General features: G+C 40.4%; 2 protein-coding genes and 1 long non-coding RNA gene across 3 annotated transcripts; 2 read left to right on the forward strand and 1 right to left on the reverse strand.

The window, feature by feature from the left end:
• The first annotated feature begins 462 nt into the window (after nucleotides 1-462).
• LOC143682953 (uncharacterized) lies at nucleotides 463-17,313 on the forward strand. Its single transcript, XR_013175389.1, has 3 exons — nucleotides 463-527; nucleotides 2,808-2,924; nucleotides 17,170-17,313. It is a non-coding gene; the product is annotated as an uncharacterized LOC143682953 (long non-coding RNA).
• Nucleotides 9,091-15,865, forward strand: LOC143685205 (protein aurora borealis-like). The gene is made up of 2 exons (XM_077162921.1): nucleotides 9,091-10,051; nucleotides 14,808-15,865. Exons 1-2 carry the CDS (start codon nucleotides 9,196-9,198, stop codon nucleotides 15,623-15,625), a joined length of 1,674 nt encoding a protein of 557 aa, XP_077019036.1. The 5' UTR covers nucleotides 9,091-9,195; the 3' UTR covers nucleotides 15,626-15,865.
• A 5,209-nt stretch (nucleotides 17,314-22,522) lies between the features above and the next one.
• Nucleotides 22,523-23,464, reverse strand: LOC143682955 (olfactory receptor 2J3). The gene has a single exon (XM_077159317.1). It carries the CDS (start codon nucleotides 23,462-23,464, stop codon nucleotides 22,523-22,525), a length of 942 nt encoding a protein of 313 aa, XP_077015432.1.
• Nucleotides 23,465-23,696: the final 232 nt, after the last annotated feature.

The raw sequence follows: 23,696 nt of genomic DNA on the forward strand, positions 1-23,696 counted from the left end.
TCTTGCTATGGCCAATTCTTTCTTTCATACTTCTTAATAAGCTTTGGCAAAAATGAAAGCACAGCTGAGCCACACTTAGTTACCTCTTTTGGGGTCTCTTAATTCCTCAAGTTTGATAAGCTCAACTCTTTGAAAAGATGCTATGGGTGACTAATTGTTTGAGTTTTCGCACACAGATTAGTTTGCTCCTGAGGCTGTAACACTAATTAGGGCCTTACAACTCTTGACAATAGTGGTAATGTGAATAACCATTAACTATTTACTACACTAGACTATTTTCCATGGTTCAGAAAGCATCCAGGAAAATCAGTCCATACTTTACTTTAAAAGAAATGTTTTTAAAATGTATGATTGAAGAAAAAAGGAATGGTCAAATAGTAAATTATTGAAATTCCTTCACTTAAATGTCACTGCCATTTGAGACATGATGGAAAAATTATAAGGGATATTTTCATTTCCCTAGAATGGAACATAACACGTCATGAGAAATCTGGACTCCAATTCTGTACTTACTTCCTCTGATGCAGGTACATTTTTTCTTTATACAGTTGTCTGAACTCCTTAATACATAAGTTAAAAGAAAGTGGCAGCTATGGGATTTATTTATCTATTGCATAACCCATCTTTCAGCACTCTTTTATACATTAAGAAAGGTTACAAAAAAATGAACAAAAAATATACCAGATGCAAGAGGGAAAAGTTAGGAACTCTATGCTTTAATTTTATCCTTACTGGAACAGCAGTAAATAAAAGTCCATATCAAATGTTACTTTTCTTTTTTTTTTTTACTATGGGATAAAATATCTTCTCTCTGTCTTGAAATGAGGCATTATGGAAGAAAAGTAGTGGACATGAGTCTTTTCTCACCATTCACCTATCACTGAGAATTTTTTATTGATTCTTATCATATTAATCCTTTTATACTCTTCCTGATGCCTAAGCAGTACTTGAACAATTCCTTTCCTTCTGTCCTTTCTGTCTGCATTTCCTGTATGTTTTCTTCGTGACCCGTGTTCTCACCATGTGTGGACTGATCTGATAGCTGGTTTTTATCTCCCCAAATATGCTAACATATATGGATATTTACACCATCTCTTCTAATCAACTACATCAACCTAGGAAAGCAGAGTTGGAAAGGAACTAATTATCACTGCTACAGAACAAAAAGCCTTGAGTCTACAGGAAAAAGGAACTCATTAGAGCATCTAGTATATAAGGGCATCAACTCCTTAGAGCAAATGGAGTCTTTATGGAGACAATGGAAGAATGTAACTTGCTTTTCTTTACTGGGACCTTTGGGAAAGATAAACCCTAAAGTGCTAATTAATTTCCCTCAAGGAGTTGTCCTGGTTAGAACAGTTTCATGGGAGTGCCTTCAGCATTAAAGGTATTCAAATGAATCTACAGATCAGCCATCACTGAGAAAAATATTTTGAGTTATATTTATAGGGAAGGGAATAGGTTGTCTGAGTTACCTGAAATTCCTTCTCCAATTCCCCACATGCCAAGGGACATGTTTGAGAGTGATAATTTGTCAGAGATAACATAATTTGGGGATGGTAGTGCATGAAACACTAAAAGATTAGAACCCATAAGTGTTTAGCTATGTATCTTACTAACTTGAGTTCTCTATTTGTGTTTATCCCACATCTCTGAAATTGAAAGCCAAGTTTAGTCCTGGAAAATGGTTGAAAATAACCTTTGAAGACCATTCAAACTATTAGTCAGAGAGTCACCCCAAAACTCAGAAGACTTTTAACTATTTAATATTTCAGAAACAATTTCACCAATTTCCCTGGCCCTCTTGTGAAAATCTTTTTTATAATACATTAAAAAGTGAAATTAGCTGTGATTGTTAGCCTATGTCCACAAAATGGCTTGTTGGTATAAAAACTATATATATTGTTAGTTTATAAATTAATTAATATTTTAAAGTTATGTTATTTCTAGCTAACATATTTCATTTTGTAGCAAGCAGGCCCCCCTTTCTCTCCCTTAATTGGGCTGCCATTCTGTAGAAATCCCCAAACCCCCTCTCCTGACCTTCAAGACTGGGTAAAACTGCAGGCAAGTAAGATGAGACACCTGGGATGGGACCCTCTCCTAACAGCGTATCTGCTTCTGCAATTTGCTTTGTGCCTTAAACTGACCAATTACCTTTCCTTTAATATTGCTATTTACTGTATTAGGCTTCCCTATCTGTAGCATGTAATAGTGTCTATAAAAATCAATGTTGCCTTTTGTTCAGGGCTCAGACTTTCGAGGTGACTCAGCTGGGCCCCGTGCACACGAGCTAATAAATCACTTGCTTCCCGAAACTGCGGACCCTTAGTCTCAGCCTGCTCTAATTTTGCGGAACGTTCCTGGAGGCCTGTGACCTCAATCCTGGTTTTTGTGCTACGATTTTACCAAAGAAAATTTTGGCATGCAAATCATATCATATTAGAATAAAGTTATGGTTAAATTTTAGTAATTTTGAGAAAGTTGTCAGATACTTTCTTTTCTGTTTAACAGAAGTCCCAGAAAATGATGTTTATGTGTTAGTATTCTTAATCATTGTGAGAACTCAATAAGAAAAATACATAAACATTTTCCACAGTCCCTAGAACAAAACTGTCAAATACATGTTAGCTACTATTATCATTAGAATGAATTTCAACTTGAATTAATATTTTCATAAGCAATTCTACTTTCTTTGTTATTCATTTTCAATATTAAAAATATTAACATATGGAAATTAGTATAAAACATCCATGTTCCACCATTCATTATGATCAGCTATTACTTCTTGTCGTATTTGTTTCCAGCATTTTCACATAATTTATGTGATTATGACATCACATAAAATGTCACGGATCAGGTCCGTGTCTCATCTAACTTCCACGCTCTGACTCAATCCAGATGCAGCCACTGTCATGAACCTGGTGCGTGTTACTCCAATTACCTTTAATATATGCTAACTATTATGTAAAATTAAGTACTTAAATTTAAATGGCAATGGCAGTAAATATTTGCATAATAATAAATATTCACAGATATAAATGTTTATTTTTGGAGGATTTTAACTAATGATACTGAAACCTGTGGTGTTAGCAGAATTCACTGTTATCAAAATCTCAGAACTGTCCAACAAGCTAGGCTGTAGCAGGTTATATTAAGTTCCAAAATTCTTCATGCTGTGATCACTAGACTTGTCAGAGAAGTTTTAGCCTGTGCTAGTTTAAAAAAAAAGTAGGGCTGAGGAAAAAAAAATAATAATAAAAGAATCTGAGGCTACTGGAGTTGGCTGAACAAAGCACACTGGAAAAGGACTGTATCCGAGAAAAGGGGCATACAGAGCCAGGCACCAACTCCAGCTTCTGATTGGTAAACCCGGGAGGGTGGGATATGCTCCATGAGCAGAAGGTTTTGTCTCTTTCCTTTTGTTTTAAGCAGCCAGTTAAAGAAAGCAATTGGCATTCTCCTTTTCAGTCTGACCTCAGGCAAGGGTGGAAGTAGGGCTGAATGAAAGACAAAGTAATTAATCAAGCGGGGGAGATAATTTCTGAAAGGGCATTATCTTTCCCAAGAAAGAGCAGGCAGGACCCAGCTCAAGTGGTGGCTGCTCCTCAAAGGATTTAGACCCCAGGGGCTGGGGTATAGGCAGCAATTTCAACCAACAAAAAGCAGAGCCCAGATCCCTCTGCTGGGAGGACAGGCAAAGCACAGAATGAAGAGGCTGCACAGGAAAGACTGGAACCCTGCTGTGTCTCATCCCCAGGGAACCTTGAAACTGCACACCCCTCACAGGTCCTGGGCTTCTCTTGTCTGGAAAACCTGGCTGGGGCTGACCCTTTCTGAGGGTTTCCTCCACCCAGAGCAGGACCTCCAGGTGAAAGATGCTGGAGGAAACAAGAAATATAGAGGCAATATACAAAACAAATCAACATTCTCTGAGGAGGAAAAGGGAAAAGAAAGCTTTTTTTCTGGGGGTTGAACAACTGCACACAAAAAAGGTAATCTAAAAAATTTGCCATATAGGCAGTGTAAGAATCAGAAAAATAAGAGCTGAAAAATTCTGACCAGTTAAACAGAAGCTAGGCTAGAGGTCTAGAATAAGTTGAACTGAATGTCAGAAAACTTAAAGAACAAAGCCAATCAACAAGAAAACCCTAGACAAAAGAGAGAAAATAACCTCCAGAATAAATTAATCAAGAAAATAAGATGCCTAGACACCAGCAAAAAACATGAGTCTTACTAGGAAGCACAAAGATATGGAAAGTCAAAGGAACAAATGAATATGTTAAATAAGATATGGTAGTTGAAATAACTAATTAAAGATGTTCAAGCAAATCTTCTAAATCAAATCAATAAGTTGAAGGAAAAGGTGTCAAAGAGATGAAGGAAAAAAGAAGACACTGGGTGACCATAGAGAACTGAGAAGCTTGCAAAAAAAAAAAAAAAAAGAAAGAAAAAATAAAAGACAGAATTTATTGGAATGAAAGTCCCAACAGAATGGTTTAAACATTCAATGGAGACATATAATAGCAGATTTGAATAGAAAAAGAAAGAATTAGTGAACTAAAGGACAAAACATCTGAAACCCTACACAAAAGAACAAATAAGGAAAAGAATGAAAAATATGAGCAGGGCCTCAGGGAATTGAATGACAACCTGAAGTCCATGAATACACATGCTCTGGGTAGCCCACAAAAAAAAGAGAAAGGAAAGGGGGCAGAAAGAATAATTGAGGAAATAATCACTGCAAAATTCCCAAATGTTGTAAGAGACAAAATTATAGGTCCAAGAAGCACAGTGTACCCCAAATAGAGTAGATCCAAACAAACCTACTCCAAGACACTTACTAATCAGATTGACAAATGCCAGCAACAAAGAAAGAATTCTGAAAGCAGTGAGAGAAAAGTGATCCATCACACACAAGAGAAACTTGATAAGACTAAGTGCAGACTTTGCAGCAGAAACTATGGAGATAGCAGTTGTGTGATATATTTAAGATACTAAAAGGCAAAACTGCAAACCAAAAATTCTGTATCTAGCAAAACAAAAATTCTGTATCTAGCAAAACAAAAATTCTGTATCTAGCAAAACAAAAATTCTGTATCTAGCAAAACAAAAATTCTGTATCTAGCAAAAAAAAATGAGGATAAGTTTAAAATATTTACAGATAAACAGACACTGAGAGAGTTCATGAACAAGTTCATGAATTGCTCTACAGGAAATACTAAAGTGAGTGCTACACACAAATAGGAAAATACAGGAGAGAGAGGTATGGAAAGGGTGTAGAAATGAAGATTATCAATAAGGGTAAATAAAAAGGTAAAAAGAGAGAAAATATGAGATATGACACATAAAATCCAAAGAACAAAATAGTGGAAGAAAGCACTGCCTTTACAGTAACAATATTAAATATTAATGGATTAAACTCCCCAATTAAAAGGCATTGACTGGCAGAATGGATAACAAGGAAATACAGGATCCATATATATGCTGTCTACAAGAGACTCACTTTAGACCCAAGGTCAAAAATAGGTTGAAAGTGAAAAGTTGGGAAAAGATATTTCATTCAAACAAAACCCAGATAAGAGTGGGAGTAGCTATATGCATATCAGCCAAATTAGACTTCAAATGTAAAACAAAAGAGAAAAAGAAGGACACTATGTATTAATAAAAGAGACAACTCATCAATAAGAAATAAAAATCATAAATATTATGTGCCACTCATGAGTGTCCCAAAATACATAACCCAAACTTTGACAACACTGAAGAGGAAAGTAGACACTTCTACAATAAGAGTTGGAAACTACAGGAAAAACTACTAGATCTAATAAATGAGTACAGCAAAGTGGCAGGATACAAGAGCAACACACAAAAGTCCATTTGGTTCTATACACTAGTAATTGGCAATCTGAGGAGAAACTCAAGAAAAACTTTGGATTTACAACAGAAACCAAAAGAATAAAATATTTAAGAATGTTTAGGACATAAAAGACCTACAAACAGAAAACTGCAAAACATTGCTAAAAGAAATCAAGAATGACTTAAATAAATGGAAGGGCATAGCGTGTTCATGGACCAGAAGACTTAATATAGTTAAGATGTCCATCCTACCCAAACTGATTTATAGATTCGATGCAACACAAATCAAAATCCCAACTTACTTTGAATAAAAAGAAAAAACAATAATCAAATTTATTTTGAAGGGCAGTATGCCCTGAGTAGCTAAAAATAGCTTGAGAAAGAAAATGAAGCAGGAAGTTTCACACTACCTGATGTTAAAGCATATTACAAAGCTTCAGAGATCAAAACAGCTTGGTACTGGTATAAAGTATGATATACTGACCAATAGAATTGAATTGAGAATTCATAAATAGAATCTTGCATCTACAATCTACAGACAATTGATTTTTGATAAGGTGGCCAAGTCCACTTAACTGGAACAGAACTGTTGCTTCAAAAAATGGTGCCTGTAGAACTGAATATCTATATCCAAAAGAATGAAGGAGGACTCATACCTCACACCTTATACTAAAATTAATTCAAAATAGATCAAAACTAAATATTTTGCACACTTATGGTTATAGCAGCATTAATTATGATTCTCAATTGGTAGAAACAGCCCAAAAGTCCATCCACTGATGACTGGGCAAACAAACTGCCATATATATGATGGACTATTACACAGCTATAAGACAGAATAAAATTGTGACACATGCAACAATGTGGAAGAAACTTGAGGACATTATCTTGAGTGAAATAAGCCACAACTAAAAGAACAAATATTGTGCAGTATCACTAACATGAGCTAACTATAATGAGCAAACTCTGAGTTAAGGTTAAAAACGCAGGTTCTCAGGAGATAGAAAGAAGGTAGAGATTGGGCATTTGATGCTTAGTGAGTAAAGAATGTTTCAAAAAATTGTAAGGACTTAAAAATGGATAGTACAACACTGTATGGTGGTAGCACAATATTGTGAGTATAATGAACAAAGCTGTGTGTGATTATGGATGAAAAAGAAATGTTAGGAACATGTTTGGTACCAGAAGGAAATATAGAGGATAAAAACTGGGACAGTATAACATAGTGAAACCCAGAGTGCACAATGATGCTGATTAAATTGTACAAGCATGAGTTTTTACATGAGTGAGAACAAATGTATATCACCATTGTAAGGTGTTAAAAATTGGATGGTATACAATTAATGCAAACTGGGGTCTATAGTTAACAGCAGCACTGTAATATTACCTCATTAATTGTAACATAAGGCACTATATCAAAGCTAAATGCCAATAAGAGGGGATATAAGGGAGGGCATAGTATTTTTTCTTTTTTCCCTCTTCTTTCTCTGCAGAAGAAATGGAAGTGTTCTTACGTAGATTGTAGTGGTAAATGTATAACTATGTGATTATACTAGGAACCACTGACTCCATACTTAGGATGGATAGTATGGTATGTGAATAAAACTGTTCTAAAAAAATAAAAAGAGAGATACAAATTCTGGAGTAGATATTGAGAGAAAGATATACCTATCAGGTATATAGGTGAATAGGGAAGTAAAATGGAGCTGCCCCTCTGGAGCTGGCAGCATGTTGGTTCCACAGGGGCTAAGTATAGTGTTGCCGTGTGATCCTGCAATCCAGTTACTTGGTATATACTCTGAAGAACTGGAAGCAGGGACATGAATAGACATTTGCACACTGATATATATGGCAGCATTATTCACAATTGGCAATGAATGCAGGTGGTCCAAGGGTACATCGACTGATGAGAAGAAGTGCAAACTGTGGTGTATACATATGATGGAATAGTGTGCAGCTGCTAAAAGGAGTGAAGTCAGGAGGCATGCAACAAGGTGAATGAACCTTGAGGACATTATGATGAGTGAAAGAAGCCAGAAATAAAAAGACAAATATTGTGTGGTCTCACTAATATTAATTAACTATAAGGAGCAAACTCTGAGAATTAAATTAGAGAGCATAGGTTATAAGATGATAGAAAGTGGGCAGAAATTGGGTAATTGATGATTAAGGCGTACAGAATGTTCAATAAGACTGATTGTAAATGTTCCCAGATTGTAAGCTCTTACAGTAGTCACATTTACTCCTGAGTTTTACTGTTATTTCTAAATTCTGAGATGCTGTGCTCTTCATGTATAAACTGTTAGTTCCATGGAACTTGGGTACCTGAGTGACACCTGAAACTCAGATATAGTTCTGCATTTCTAAAAGTCAACATTATCCATAGAGGAACTGTTAAAGAAGCTGAAATAGAGATCAGATTTCAATTAGAGATATGAATGAAGCTGACCTGGTTAGGACTAAGGTAAATCAGAACACAGGGTAAAGGATGCTATTGTCTGTATTTTAAAACTTCAACTTCTGTGTGAGACCAAAGGAAGAGATATTTATTTTGTTCAAAATCAAATAGCACTATTTGATTTAACCTGTCTGGTGAGTTAGTTTAAACAGCTAATTACATGAAACCTAAAATAGGGAATGAAATCTTGTTATTCTGTACAGGTTACTGTAATACTCCAATATATTTCAAAATATTTTAGGCAGAAAATAAAAAAGTATTTGTAATGTCTTTGAAGGACTGGAGAAAAAATACAGAACTATTAAACTTCCCCACCTGAGGAATTCCTAATGTTCTCTCAAGCATTAGGGACACCCAATTTAATAATCCAAGCCCTCAATCTTGAGGCTTGCCCTTATCAAATTTATTTCTGTAATGATGAGGCTAAATATAATCTTATAAACATGCCTTAGAGTCACTGCCAGAGAACCTCTTTCATTGCTCAGATGTGGCTTCTCTCTCTAAGCCAACTCTACAAGTAAACTCACCGCCCTTCCCCCAAGTGGGGCACGGCTCCATGGGACCAACAATGCCTTCTTGACCAAAAGGGGGAAGTGAAGTGAAACAAATTAAAGTTCAGCGGCTAAGTGATTTCAAATAGGTTAACTGGTCATTCTGAAGGTTACTCTTATATAAGCTTCAGCTAGATATTCCAGATTGTCACCGTATGCCAAGCCCCAATAAACAGTATTCCTGAAAACCCAAAAGAATACCCTGGGAGTCTGCTCAATGTGCCCTCTGGCCTGGTACCTCGGGAAAGCCCTGGAGTCTCTACTGGGGGCTTCCTACCCTAGGAAGCGTGGTTTCCATTTTATACACATCAGTAGCCTTCTGTCTGTGCTATGGGAGATGTCAAAGAATCAAAAATGCAGATAACACCAGAAACTCCAGGAAAGATCACTGTTTTAAATCCTTTTGAAAGTCCTAGTGATTATTCTAATCTCCATGAACAAACTGTCTCCAGCCCTTCCGTTTTTAAATCAACAAAATTGCCAACTCCAGGGAAGTTCAGATGGTCTATTGATCAACTAGCTGTAATAAATCCTGTAGAAATAGACCCTGAAGACATTCATCGTCAAGCTTTATATCTAACTCATTCTCAAATAGATAAAGATGTGGAAGACAAAAGACAAAAAGCCATTGAACAGTTTTTCACTAAAGATGTCATCGTGCCTTCTCCTTGGACTGATCATGGAGGGAAACAGCTTGCAGAGTATCATTCCAGTAAATGTATAAATATAAATAGTGACTCTACAATTGGAGGAAAGCTGACTATTCATTCTGAGAAAAGCAATGCTGCTTGTCAGACATTGCTGTCTCTTCCTGTGGATTTTAATTTAGAGAATGTATTAGGTGACTATTTTAGAGCTGACGAATTTGCAGATCAATCTCCAGGAAACCTCAGTTCTTCATCTCTCAGAAGAAAGCTGTTTTTAGATGGGAATGGAAGTATCTCTGACTCCTTATCTCCAGCTTCTCCCAGAAGTTCTCATAGTGCTCAAGCATCACTTGAAGTGTTTTATTCAATAGATTTATCTCCTGTACGGTGTAGGAGCCCTGTTCAAACACCAGGTTCGGGCCAGTTTTCTTCTAGTCCTATTCAGGGTAATGCAAAAAAATACAGTTTGGGAAGCACAGCCAGTCCACCTATTTCTTCACCTACTTTCTCACCAATTGCACTTCAGATAGGAAAGACACCTGTCCGGCGCCGTCTCGCTCAGCTTCTGGTCCCCGGCCGGCGGAGGGAACAGGAGGGAGAGAGAGACAGACGCAGACAAACCGACTCAAGTGACAGACACGGGTTCGAGACACGCTGCAGTTGTGAGCACAGACCTTTACTGGAGCTAAGCTTGCAAGCTCTGTTACAAATTCCACGCGGGACAGAATACCCCGCGGGGGAACAACCTCTATGTGGCCGTCAGGTACGGCTCCCTATGGGTCGTCTCCCCCCACCCTGTCCGGGTAACCTCTTATATACTGTGCCCAAACCCAATAGGTTAGTGCCACGTATACAGAGGTGATTGGAAGATAGGGTTGGTGGGCGCGTGCGTCATACGCGGAAACAGGATGCGGGCGCCATCTTGACTCACTCGATGGGCGGGGGGGATCTCTAGAGCAGGCCGCAGCGTGTCCACTAGGCCAGACCCGGGAGGCGGCTCTCCACATTCTCCCCTTTTTTTATTTATTTTGACCCAGTGTCTCCATTGATGAGTGTGCTCCCGTGGGCCTGAGTGGCCCACTACATGTTTTGGTGCTTTGGGGAGTCTGGACTAGGCTTGCTAGGCACCAACCAGAATGCCACCTCATATAGAGACCGGAGAGCCCGTGAGCTGGAAACCACGTGACTCTCCCTGCAGTGCTTCGCCTCGCAACTGGGTTATGAGGGGAGGGCAGGAGAGCGGCAACCAGAATCGAGAGTGTCGCTAGGTGTCTCTGTGCAATGGCTGGAGTCTAGTCTGGCCAGGACTGCGACTTCACCTAAGAGATCAGCCTACGACCAAAATTATGACTGCTGGTGCCGCCTTTTATACCCGGGACACAGCCATGGGCCTTGCAGCGGGTCTTGCTTTCGAGCGTCCCGCCCTGAGTGGCCGGGATGGGTCATACGGTGAAATGGGGGACTGGGCAGCAGGGCGGTCATTGTCAGGAGCACCAGGGGCGAGTGACATAACCAACATGGTAGTAACACGCAATTGCTGCTGTGTCTGGAACAAGCGTTCTAACAAGCATTTAACAGTGACTAATCTCACTAATAGTCCCACCGCTACGAGAATCCAAGTAGTCAAATTGGGCCAAGAGAACCAAGAGGTGACTCGGTTCCACAGACTTTGTACAGTCTCGCCCAGTTTGGAAAGGTCGAAGGCAACGGGGGTTAACTTGATCTTCCCAAGCACTTTAAGGTCTGATTCCACCTGTTGGGAGAGTGGGGGGTATTAAAACTGGTCCCCCTTCTAAACAATCGAAGGGTGACCGGCGTTTTCGTTGCCATCTCGTCAGTCGCCGCCGTCATCAGCAGAGTTGGAGGCCTGATCTGATGGTTCAGGTTGAAGGCTTGTTGGTTTTTTGGGCAACAGCTCCGTGGCCTCCTCGGGCGATGTCACGGTTCTCACCAGTCTTTCCGGAACCCACACTGGTTGACGTCCTGGCTCCTGGGGAAAAACACAAACAGAGCCTCTGGCCCAGCTGAGCACGGGGTCAGGGCCTTGCCACTGTCCCGACAGGACATCCTTCCATCGGACTAGACCTCTATGTGGAGGACTTGGAGTGGTGTGTTGCAGGGCAGGGCTAATACATAGGGCTGGAAGCTACCTTGATGTCCTTCTTCATCGGCCCAATGAAGGGCGGTTGCGCTGAGCATGGGTGCTGAGACTTGGCCTATTCCTCTAATGGGTTCCTCCGCCTTGCACGTTGGCCAGGCGGGGGGCCATTCTTGTTGTCTTATGATTGACCGATCGGCCCCGGTATCAAGCAGGCCCAAGAAGGATCTGCCTTGTACCTTAATAGTCAGCATAGGTCGAGACTCCAGGGACATATGGAGGCCCTCAAAAACCTCTCCACTGGATCCAAACCCCTTAGTTCCTCTCTGTCTGGTTTTACTCGGAAAGAATGCATGTAAGCTGGGCAAGAGCAGGAGCTGTGCCAGCTTATCGCCTTCTGCGATGACTAGGGTGCCTAGCTGAGATTGGACCATAACCTGGGCCTGGCCTGTGAAATCTGAATCTACAAGTCCTGGTATGACTGTTAATCCTTTCAGGGCTGTGGATGCTCTTCCCAATATGAGCCCCACAGTACCAGCCGGTAAGGGCCCCTTGAAGGAGGTCCTCACCAACTGGACACCCATGGAGGGGGTTAGTATGAGTCTGGAGGTGGCACGGAGGTCCAATCCTGCTGAGCCAGGGGACGCACGGATTTGGTCGGATGCTGTACTGTCGAATGGCATGCAAGGGGGTCCGTCGAGGGGGCGGACCCCCTCTGCCCATTTTTTGGAATCTGTCTAGGGTGGCCAGAAATGCACGCACCCTGCGCATCGAAGACTGACCTGCAGTCCTCTGCGCGGTGGGGTCCCTTGCGGCAACGGCCACATAGTTTGGTCTCCACATGTGGTCTACCAAAATGCTGAGTAGTGGGTGGTTGGCTTTTATTGGGGCAGTCTCTCTTAAGGTGTCCCGACTGGCCGCAGTGATAGCATCCTTTAGGCCTTGTCTCTAAGGCTCTTGGTTTTTTTGTAGTTACTTGTAGGGAGCTGGCTAGCATGGCAGCTAGACCTGCATTAGTTAACGGGCTACCAGCATCTCTGCAGAGCCGAACCCATTCCGTCAGGTTTTTTCCTCTGTTTTGTGCTAGGATAACTTTACATTCCTTGTTGCACTGCTCAAATATCATTTGTTTAACTACAGTCTCTGCCACTCCTGGATCTGAGAAAATTCTCTCAGCCGCAGTTTGCATTTTGGCTACAAAATTCACGAAGGGTTCTGTGGGGCCCTGATGTATGTTGCTGAGTGAGGCTTGAGCCTCTCCCTCACCTGTCAGCTTTTTCCAGGCTCCTACGAAACAACGGAAAATCTGGGCGTAGACTTCTTGAGGGAACCCTGTTTGATTCTGGGAGTGGGCACCTTTCCCCAATAGCATATCTGCATTCCATCCGCCATGTCTCCCCGCTGCGTTTTTCGCAGCTTGCTCCTCCGCTAACTCTTCGAACCATGCTTTCCAATCTATGTATCGGCCCTGGGGCAAGCAAGCACGGGCCAGCTGATATATATCTGCGGGCGTATGATTCAGGGTGGAAAGGTTTTCAACCATATTCAAGGTAAAAGGAGCATTGGGGCCATACTGATGGACAGCTTGCCTCAATTCCCTTAAAACTTTGTAATCATATGGCTCATACTGGTTATTACCTTGGGGATTGATAATAACCGGGTACGTCTCTGAGACTGGTTCTGGCTTAAGCGGCTGGTAACCACCCATCATACCGAAAGGTCTAAAGGCTGAAAAGGGGTTCCATTTCCAGAAATGTCTCCCTCCATCACTTGGTGACGTAAGGTCTCGAGGGCTCGCGTACGCAGGCGGGGGGTACGGCTGTAACTGCCCTTCCCATGACCAGCCTGCAGGGGGCTCCGGATCTCGCAATGGAGGGCAGACGGAATTACCTGATGCTGCCACTCGAGGGAGCCCTTGCTTACCATCCACCGGAAGGCGCCGCGTCTCTAGGGGCGCAGCGGTAGGCGCGGGCGGGGCGGAGGGCAGCGGGGGCGAGACCGGGAGCCCCCCCAGATCGATCAGCAGAGGTGCGCCTGCACTCTCAGCCTCGTCACCATCTGACTCTGAGTCAGAGTCGTCTGAACTAGCGCCAGACTCTGGCGGCTTACAAGTGGGCGGCTCACTTTCACAGGAGCCGTCCGCTGACGAAGCCGACCGAGTCTCTTGAAGCGCGTGCCGCGCCTGTAGCAGGGCAGGGGATGGACTAAGGCCCGTAGCTTCTGTCTCAAGACAGGCACGGACGGTCTCCCAGATGGGGACTAGGATCGGGTCCATGCATAGGCCCGTCCGGCGTGCCCGATTTATGTCGTTACCAAGTTTTATCCAAGAAGGCAAGCTGAGGCTACCGGAATGGGCGAACCAAGGGGCAAAGGTAGCAACATCGTCAAGGAACCGCAGGAGGGAACTCTTCTTAACTGAGATGCCCCGCTGCTTCAAAAGGGTCTTTAAGGGAGCTAACAAAGGTGAACTTCCGGACTGCCCCATGTTTGCAGTCGGCACTGTACTTTAATCCCTCGGAGAGCTCTTCCGAGTCCCCGGGGCTACCTGAAAGCCCGCGGGCCTTAACTCTCACGTAATAAGAAGTACTCACCTTCTCGCGGTGATCAGGCGCGGGAAGTCCGCTGCGAGCTCAGGATGCACGTCCTTCTCAGTTCAAGAAGAGACAGTACGGCTCTCCTTGCAGAAGAGGTGTCGAGAGAGGAGGGTCCCCGTACGGGCCACCACTTGTCCGTAGCCGTCTCGCTCGGTGTCAGGTCCCCGGCCGGCGGAGGGAACAGGAGGGAGAGAGAGACAGACGCAGACAAACCGACTCAAGTGACAGACACGGGTTCGAGACACGCTGCAGTTGTGAGCACAGACCTTTACTGGAGCTAAGCTTGCAAGCTCTGTTACAAATTCCGCGCGGGACAGAATACCCCGCGGGGGAACAACCTCTATGCGGCCATCAGGTACGGCTCCCTATGGGTCGTCTCCCCCCACCCTGTCCGGGTAACCTCTTATATACTGTGCCCAAACCCAATAGGTTAGTGCCACGTATACAGAGGTGATTGGAAGATAGGGTTGGTGGGCGCGTGCGTCATACGCGGAAACAGGATGCGGGCGCCATCTTGACTCACTCGATGGGCGGGGGGGAACTCTAGAGCAGGCCGCAGCGTGTCCACTAGGCCAGACCCGGGAGGCGGCTCTCCACAGACACCACTCTCAGAACAAAGGAAGTTTACTTTTCATTCTCCTGATGCTTCATCTGAAACAAATTCTAAAGGAATTACTAATCCATGTATGAGAAGTCCTTATATAGATGGCTGCTCACCAATTAAAAATTGGTCTCCTCTGAGATTCGAGATGTGTAGCGGCGGTGCTCAGTATTGGACCTCACTTATTCGGATACCTTTTACTCTTGAGCCTCCCAGTGAAGATGAAGAAGATAAAGAGAACACGCCTCCCATCGACGTCTCCTTGCCAGTCATGGATACTGCTGGCATACCTCTGCGGCAGTTGAACAGTGATACTTTTACACATGGCACACATTTAGTTGTGACTGCCATGTCCATCTCACAGAATCCATCCAGTGCTTCTGAAAAAGGATTAGCACTGTTGCAGGATGTTGAAAGTGAGAAGGAGAATAGCACTGTGGGTATGGTTGACCCTGTAGAGATGGCGGATGAGAACACATGGATTAAGGAGACTGTTGATAATGGGGGTTTACCCCTGACTGATTTTGTGAGTGGAATTGCCTTCAGCATTGAAAACTCTCATATGTGCCTGTCACCTCTTGCAGAAAGCAGTGTCATTCCTTGTGAAAGCAGTAACATTCAGATGGACAGTGGCTATAATACACAGAATTGTGGAAGCAATATTATGGATACAGTTGGGGCAGAAAGTTACTTCAAAGAAAGTGATCCACAAACCTTTGAAGTTGAGAATAAATCTCAAGTTTTTAATACAAAGCAAGACCACACAACACAGAGGTGTTGGATGAAAGCAGCCAATCTTTCTCAAAGTAGTGGTCCATAGACTACCTCTATCAGAACCAAAGACTGTCACTGAATAGCTCCTGGCATGTTTTTTACGCACAGGATCAATATGATTTGATTGGGGAAAAAAATTGCTTCAACGTGCTTCATTTTTTCGCTTTCCCTCTTTAATGTGAAAAATCAAGGGTAATTTAGTGACATAGAAACAGCAGAAAAGCTTCTAAAACTTCAACCAATTGTTGAAGTACAGGTTTTTTATCAATAAATATTTTTGTAATTACCTTGAAAAAAAAAAAAGAATACCCTGGGTTCTATCTAAGACTCTATAAAAGTTTTACCTATAAAGCCTATTTTTTCAGAAACTAAAGGCTTCCAGATGGCTCTTATGCCAAAAAGGCCCTGAAACACAGAGGTACAAGTCTCTCCAGGAACATCAACCGGTTTCATTCTCCTTTCATAATTTCAACACCCTTTTCAGTATGAATAAGTTAGAAACAGCCATTGCTCAGATGTCTCTGAAGATTGAGAGAATAACCAGATGAGAGGGAGGACTTGTAGTGGAGAAGTTTGGAGGTAATGTGTGATTATGATGACCGACTCATTATATAGATATTTCTTTTTAATTTCTAGCATATTAGCCTAATCAGAAGGAAATCCCTGAAACTGATGAACGGTATAGTCCAATAGCCTTGATCTTTGATAATGATTGGACAATTATATATATATATATATATATATATATATATATAATGACTTTATAGTTATATATATAAGTATCACCTTATGACCCTGTGATTGTAAAAACTTGTGACTGACACCCCCTTTATTCAGTTTGTGGGTAGATGAGTAATAAAATAGAGACATACATGAAAAAAAATAATTAGTTGGGATACAGGGAAAAATACCTCTATGTGAACTATGAACAGTAGTTAATAGTGCTACTTTAACAGTCTTTCATCAATTGTAACAAATATAACTATTATTAAAACCATTAGTAGAATTACAAAAAGTGCTATCATCAATTGTAACAGATTCTCTTTACCAATGCAAGTATTGGTGGGGTGCAGGCATATGGGAATCCTGCACTTTATGCCCAGCTGTAAGCATACAACTTCTCTAATAAAAATATTTAATAGAAAAAAAATTCAAGTTGGCTTCCAACCAGCCACTTGAAGCTTTTCATATGAAGAGACTAAAACAAGGAAAAGAGTCACCATCCTGGCAATTAATTACAGGAATAATTTATTCCATACATCAAGTGGAAATAGGAAAGCAGAAGAGACAGGGAAGAATATGTTTGATGCCAATATAATCTGCTTGGGTATCTCCTGATATTCTTTTGCCAATTTTTATGATAAACAGACAAACAGAATGATGGTCTGATGACCAGGGGCTCAAACCACTTAGGGGTCAAGGGTTTTCGTCATAACACCAAGGAAGCCAGTCTGGACCAGTAGAGGCACGAGGCACTAACTGAGTGTGACAGGATTGTGAAATGGGTGATGGAGGAGGACCATGAAGGGTATGAAATTACTGCCCTGGGATAAGATGCAATAATTCATCCCACTAATATTTCTCTTGTAGGTTTCCCTGAGGAAAAAAGGCTCAACGGATTCCTGGAAGAACCACTTCTAGAGCTTATCATTGGAAGGAAGTGGATCTTAGTAGTGCGAAGAGGGGATGAAAGTGGATTGTGTCTTACGCAGGTCAGATAACTTCTCACAAATAATTCAGAACTGAATCATTTATTCCTCCAGCTGTTGAGGGTTTAGGTAGCCACAGGCACTCAAGGGAATCCCTTTGGAGAATTTGCCCTTGGATCTTGCCTCCTCACAGGAGGCAATTTAGAGTCAATAACTGGTTGGTGGGGGGTGTCTCAAAGGCCAGCTCACTCCCTCAATTCAGCATGACTCTGAAAGGCTGTCAGCTCCAGAGCTCTGTGTGGGATTGGCTGAGCTTTTGTTACAACTGCGTCGTAGTTCCTCTTCTCTTTCTGTCCAATCCTGTCTCCTTCACTGCCCATAGGTATTGATCCAGAGAGAACTACCTAATAAACCTAATACATGCAAATCTCTGGCTCAGAATCTGCTTCCAAGGTAGACCAGCATGCAATGACCTATGCCCCTGGGCTGGGTAATGAAGACTGTAATGAATAGGGTGTCCTGGATGCATAGAGAGCCATCTTAAATGCAGTCTGTCTCTTCAGATCTGAAAGTTAGTCATATGCTGAAGAAATTTATATTGCTTTGTTTTTACACGTAAGAGATTTATGTATGGTACTTCCAAAATTTGGGGATATTCCCATTTGACACTTCACTAGAAACTGGTTAAGGAAAAGTTTAGCAACCACTAAATTAAACTAACAACTATATACAGTTGTCATGTATTTCAGGACTCTGAAACCCCTTGAAGGATTTTCCTCAAAATATATCATTGCTGACCACAATGTACATACTGTACCACTCTTGATCACTATCTCCCAAATAACTCTCAATGGATCATACTTTAATTTTAAGTTAGTTTCCTCACCAGCATAGGGCCAGTTCAAGGGCACATTAAATTTAAAATTAATAGGAAAAAAAGAATTAATAAAATAAAAGCGGAAATTTATGAAATACAAAACAATCATTAAGAATAATATATGAAACCAAAAGTGTTCCTTTGAACAGATAAAACAATTAACAAACCTTTAAGTAGGCCAATTAAGAAAATTAGGAAAAAGATGCAAACTCTTGATATCAGCAATGAAATGTGGAATCACTATAAGCCGTACAAGAATTAAAAGGATTAAGGAATATTATGAACAATAACTTTCACAAATTCCTTAAAAGACCCAAATTACCAAAACGGACTAAAAAAAAAAAAAGAAAGCTTGAAGACTTCTTTGCCAATTAAAGTAATTGAATTTTTAATTTAAAATGATCCCACAGAGAGAACTATAGATTCATATATCTGCAGTGGTGAATTCTATTGAAAATTTAGGAATAAATAATACCAATCCTAAACAAACCCTTTCAGAAACCAGGAGGTGGGAACACTTCCCAAATCATGTACATTACCATGACATTGATAGAGAAATTAGGCAAAGACATCACAAGAAAAGAAAAATATTACCTAATATCACTCATAATTCGCACAAAAATCCTTAACAATATATTAGCAAATAAAAGCAAACAAGGTTTAAAAGGACAATACATTTTGATCAACTTGGTTTCTTTTTCCACTTGGCAAAGCTGGGTTAATATATGAAAAATAATTACTCAAATTCACCATACTGACAGAATAAAGAAGAAATATCAAAAGATCATCTGATGAAATACAGGAAAAGCATTGGAAAAATCCCACATCCTTTTCTGGTAAACTATTACCAAACGAAGAATACAAAGAGACTTCCTAAACCTGATAAAGGACATCCATGAAAAACGTACAGCTAATCACATACTTCTTGGTGAAAGACAATGCCTTCTCCTTAAAATTGAGAATAAGAGCCAGGTGCGTAGATAGTTCAGTGCAGAATTCTCACCTGCTATGTGGGAGACCCACCCATGCATACAAAAAACAAAACAGAACAAAAAGAAACCATATCATGTTAGCTGCAATAATGGGACATTCACATGAAAACAGAATGAAATGTGATCCCCCACCACACAGCATACAAAACAAGTGAGAATAAGACAAGGAGTTCTGTTTTCAGTACTTCCATTCAGTATCATTCTGGAACGGCTACAGTACAACCACATAACAATTGGTTACATATAAATAAAACTGTCTTTGTGGACAACATGACCACACTCAGAAAATCCCAAAGAAACTATCAAAAAGTTACTAAAACTAGTAAGTCATAGGATACAAAGGTCAATCTACAGAAATCAGTTTTATTTCTACATTATTTAAAATGGTATCCAAAACCATTAAATTCTTAGGGGTGAATTTAGCAAAACATTTTCAAAATCTGGACAATTAAAACTTCAAACACTTCTGAGATAAAGTGAGAAATATGTAAATGATGATAAACACCATATTTCAGAATCAGAAGACACAATGCTGCCAAGATCAGTTCTTTCCAAATTGGTCTATAAATTCAATTGGACCCGAATCAAAATCCCAGCAGGCTCTTTTTTAGAAATAGTACAATGTATTTCACTAAAGTTAAAAACTTGCTCAATGAAAGACACTATTTACAAAATAAAAAGCATGTTTTAGATTGGGAGAGAATCAATACAAAACATTTATCTGACCCGGAACTTGAGTCCAGAATACATAAAATAGCACCTAAAACTCAATAATGAGAAGACAGATGATCCAACATAAATAGATGAAATATTTAACAGATACTTCACAAAGTATGGTCTATGAAGCTGTGAAATGCACATAAAAGATGGTGAACATCACCATTCATCAAGGAATGCAAATTAAAACCACAATGAGATAAAACGATTAACCCACTCAGAGGGTTGAAAGTATGAAGATTAACAATATAGTATGTTAAGAAGAGTGTGGGGCAAGTGGAACTCTCATACTCTGCTATTTGCAACGCAAAAGGTACAGCCACTTTGAAAACAGATTAGCAGTTCTTTATAAAGTTAAAAATACTTAGCATATTTTCCATCAATCCCTTTCCTAAGTATTTACCCAAGTTAAATGAAAACATTTGCCCACAAATACTTGCATACTAATTTTCATAACAGCATAAGTTATAATAGGCAAAATCTGTAAATATCCCTAAAAGTCCACTATCAAATAAACGGATAAATCTTATATGTTGATAAAATGGAATTTTAATCAGCAATTAAAAGGAAGGAGCTGCTGATACATACAAGATGATAAATTAAAAAAAAAAAACCATGCTAGGTGAAAGAAATTGACTAAAAATTTGCAAACCACACGATTGCATTTATGTGAAATTCTAGAAAAGGCAGAGCTATAGTGACCATGAATCAGCAGTTGCCTGAGGCTTGGGAAGAGGGTGAGAACTGGCTGCAAAAGGATACAGGAATAATTTTGGAAGTAATGGAAATGTTATATATTGTGACTGTGGTGGTGTTTGCACAGTTACACATTTGTCAACTCATTGAACTATATACTTAAAATGGGTTGATTTTATTATATGTAAATTGCATCTCAATAAGCCTGACAAAAATGTAAATGAGCCATTTACCTGATGAGAGGCTGAAGTAGTGCATGAGGTTCCCTAAACCAGAAAATGTCCTTGATGGCAGATTTTGTCAAGTTTGTGTTGCGTGTGATATGATTCCTTCACTTGGCCTCAATCATTTCATAAAATTCTGTGATATGTATCAGCCTTTGCTTGAAAGCTGGATTTGCAGACATCAGACTGTAGCCTATATCTGGTGCTCATTTTTATCGGAGGTCCAGAGGGTGAAAAGAGGAAAACCTTCAGCAGAGACAAAAAGCCCAAGCAGGGAAGACAAGTAATTGCGCTGCATCCAGGAACTTGGGGAAAATCCTGGAGATTATTTTTGTCTTAATTTTGTGTTTAAGTTTCTTAGGCTAATCAAGCAAATGCCATGAAATGGGCTGCCTTAAGCAGTGTGAATTTCTTAGCTCATGGTTTTGAGGCTAAAAGAAAGTCCAAATCAAAGTGTCATCATGGCAATGCTTTCTTCCTGAGACTGTCCTGGGGCTGGCTGCCAGTGACCCTGGGCACCTCCGTCACACGGCCAGGCACCTGGTGGTGTTTCCCAGTCTCTGCCTTTTCTTCCATCAGTTTCAGCATCTGGCATCCTGTAGCTTTCTCTCTCTCATGTATTAGTTCAATCCATTTACAGAGGACTCCAGTAATAGGGGTAAGACCCATCTCGACTGGGCTGGGCCACAAACACAACTTGACTGGCGTCACTTCATCATAAGGTCCTAATTACAATGGGTTCACACCCACAGGAATGGATTAGATTTAAGAACATGTTTTTCTGGGGTACATACAGCTTCAAATCATCACATTTTGTAATCTATTTAATAAGATTTGGATCAACTACATATAGCTCTTTAAAAAGATGCAAAACTATAACTAATATATGGATTACAAAAGTTGTGACTTTCCAAAGATATTATTTTAAAATAAATAGTCCTTTGATCTCTAAGACTACAAGTTAGCTGACCAGTTGCAGTTGAAAAATGTCTCCCATTTGTTTCAGATGGTAATGGTTAGGATTCGCCTGTGCAACAGATCACCTACTCATATATACTCCTTCCAAGAAAATACATTTTCTTATTTGGAAAAATATCATATATAGGTTTATTTTTATAACATCTTTACTAATGGGAAATTTTCTTGTTAGAACAAGTTTAAAAACCAAAATAAACTAAGATGTACCAATCAATGGTTTTTATCAATAATTTTGGGGGGTAATTTATGAAGACATCCATTGACTGCACCAAGTTATTCTCAGAGCCTCATTCTATCTGTTTCAGACATTAGATACTCTAATACTACATCACCTAATTTTTCCCTGTTTATTGTGTCCATTATTCGGCATTCTATAAATCACAATCTTAGAAGTTATTCCCACTATTTCAATACTTCCAACTGCCTTGAAAAAGTAGAGGATATGAGAAATATACCTCTTTGCATTATTCGAGAGCCTCTCTCAACCTGTTATTCATCAATCTTATTATCTACCACTAAGAGTGATAATTTGAAAGATATGGATCAATTTTCTTTTCTACACTAAAAGATATATATTACGCAGCAAAGAATAATGATGTTTAAAAGAAAAAGCTTTAGAGATCTTCAATACATAACTGATTAAACCAACTTAAGCAATTTAACCACATATTTTGTTTTTGCTTAGTTTTATTTCATTTAGCATCATCTTCCTACAGGGATTATCAACTGGCAGTTTTTCCAAGATCTATGACCACCCTTCCAGGTGAACAAGACCCTTTAAACAAAGTTGCAGGGCAGACAATCCCTCTGTCACATCTCCCACTCCCAACCCATTAATCTCTTTACTGCACCTATTACATCTTTGTTTCTGAGAGTATAGATTAGAGGGTTGAGACTAGGTGTGACAACAGTATAAAAGAGGGCAATGAACTTGTCTTGATTTTGAGAATTCTCAGATGGTGGCTGGAGATATATACACATGACTGGGATGAAAAAGAGAGATACAACCATAAGATGGGCTCCACATGTCCCAAAGACTTTCTGAAGTCCAGTTGTGGACTGCATCCTTAGCACTGCCCAGGCAATGGCACCATAGGAGCTGAGAATAAGAATGAGAGGTATGAGCACAAAAACGGCACTCATGACCATGAGAGTCAGCTCATTAACATGGGTGTCAACACATGAGAGATGCAGCAGTGATGGAACTTCACAGAAGAAATTATTTACTTGGCGATGTCCACACAAGGGTACCCAGAATGTAAAAGAAGAATGAAGTGCTGAGGTGGCAAAGCCACTTACCCAAGAAGTTGCAGCCAACAGATAACAGAGATGAGGGTGCATGAGGACATTGTAATACAAGGGTCTACATACAGCTACATAACGGTCATAGGACATCACCACCAGTAGGACACACTCTGTTGTTCCCAGTGCAAGAACAAAGTAGAGTTGAATCATGCAACCTTCATAAGAGATAGTCTTCTCTGGGCCCCAAAGGTTGACCAGTAACTGAGGGATGGAGCTGGTGGTGTAGCACAGATCCAGAAAAGAGAGGTTTGAGAGGAAGAAGTACATTGGAGTACGGAGATGGGCATCCAGGTATGACAAGGCAATGATGACCATGTTGCCAATCAGTGTCATCAAGTAGAAGACCAAAATAACCACAAAGAGAATCACTTCCAGTTGTGGCCAATTAGAAAAACCCAATAGAATAAAGTAGCCTTGAGAACTTGCATTTTTTCCATCATCACTCATTTCCTGATACCTGAAGAAAGAATCACATAAACTCAAAGGCTTCCCTTCAAACTCTTGCCAACAGAATGGGAAAAAAATGTATGCCCTTCCAAATACAGCTGTCTATACCATGATGGCAGCAGCATTTTTATACTTTTCTTTTTATTTTCATTCAGATAGTTGTAGGTAAAATCAATAACCTCCCAAGTGACTGAGTTATTTTATACATCTCTAAGTTAGCATTTGGATAAAT

This window comes from Tamandua tetradactyla, chromosome 5 (genome assembly GCF_023851605.1).
Source record: "Tamandua tetradactyla isolate mTamTet1 chromosome 5, mTamTet1.pri, whole genome shotgun sequence".
Taxonomy (NCBI): domain Eukaryota; kingdom Metazoa; phylum Chordata; class Mammalia; order Pilosa; family Myrmecophagidae; genus Tamandua; species Tamandua tetradactyla.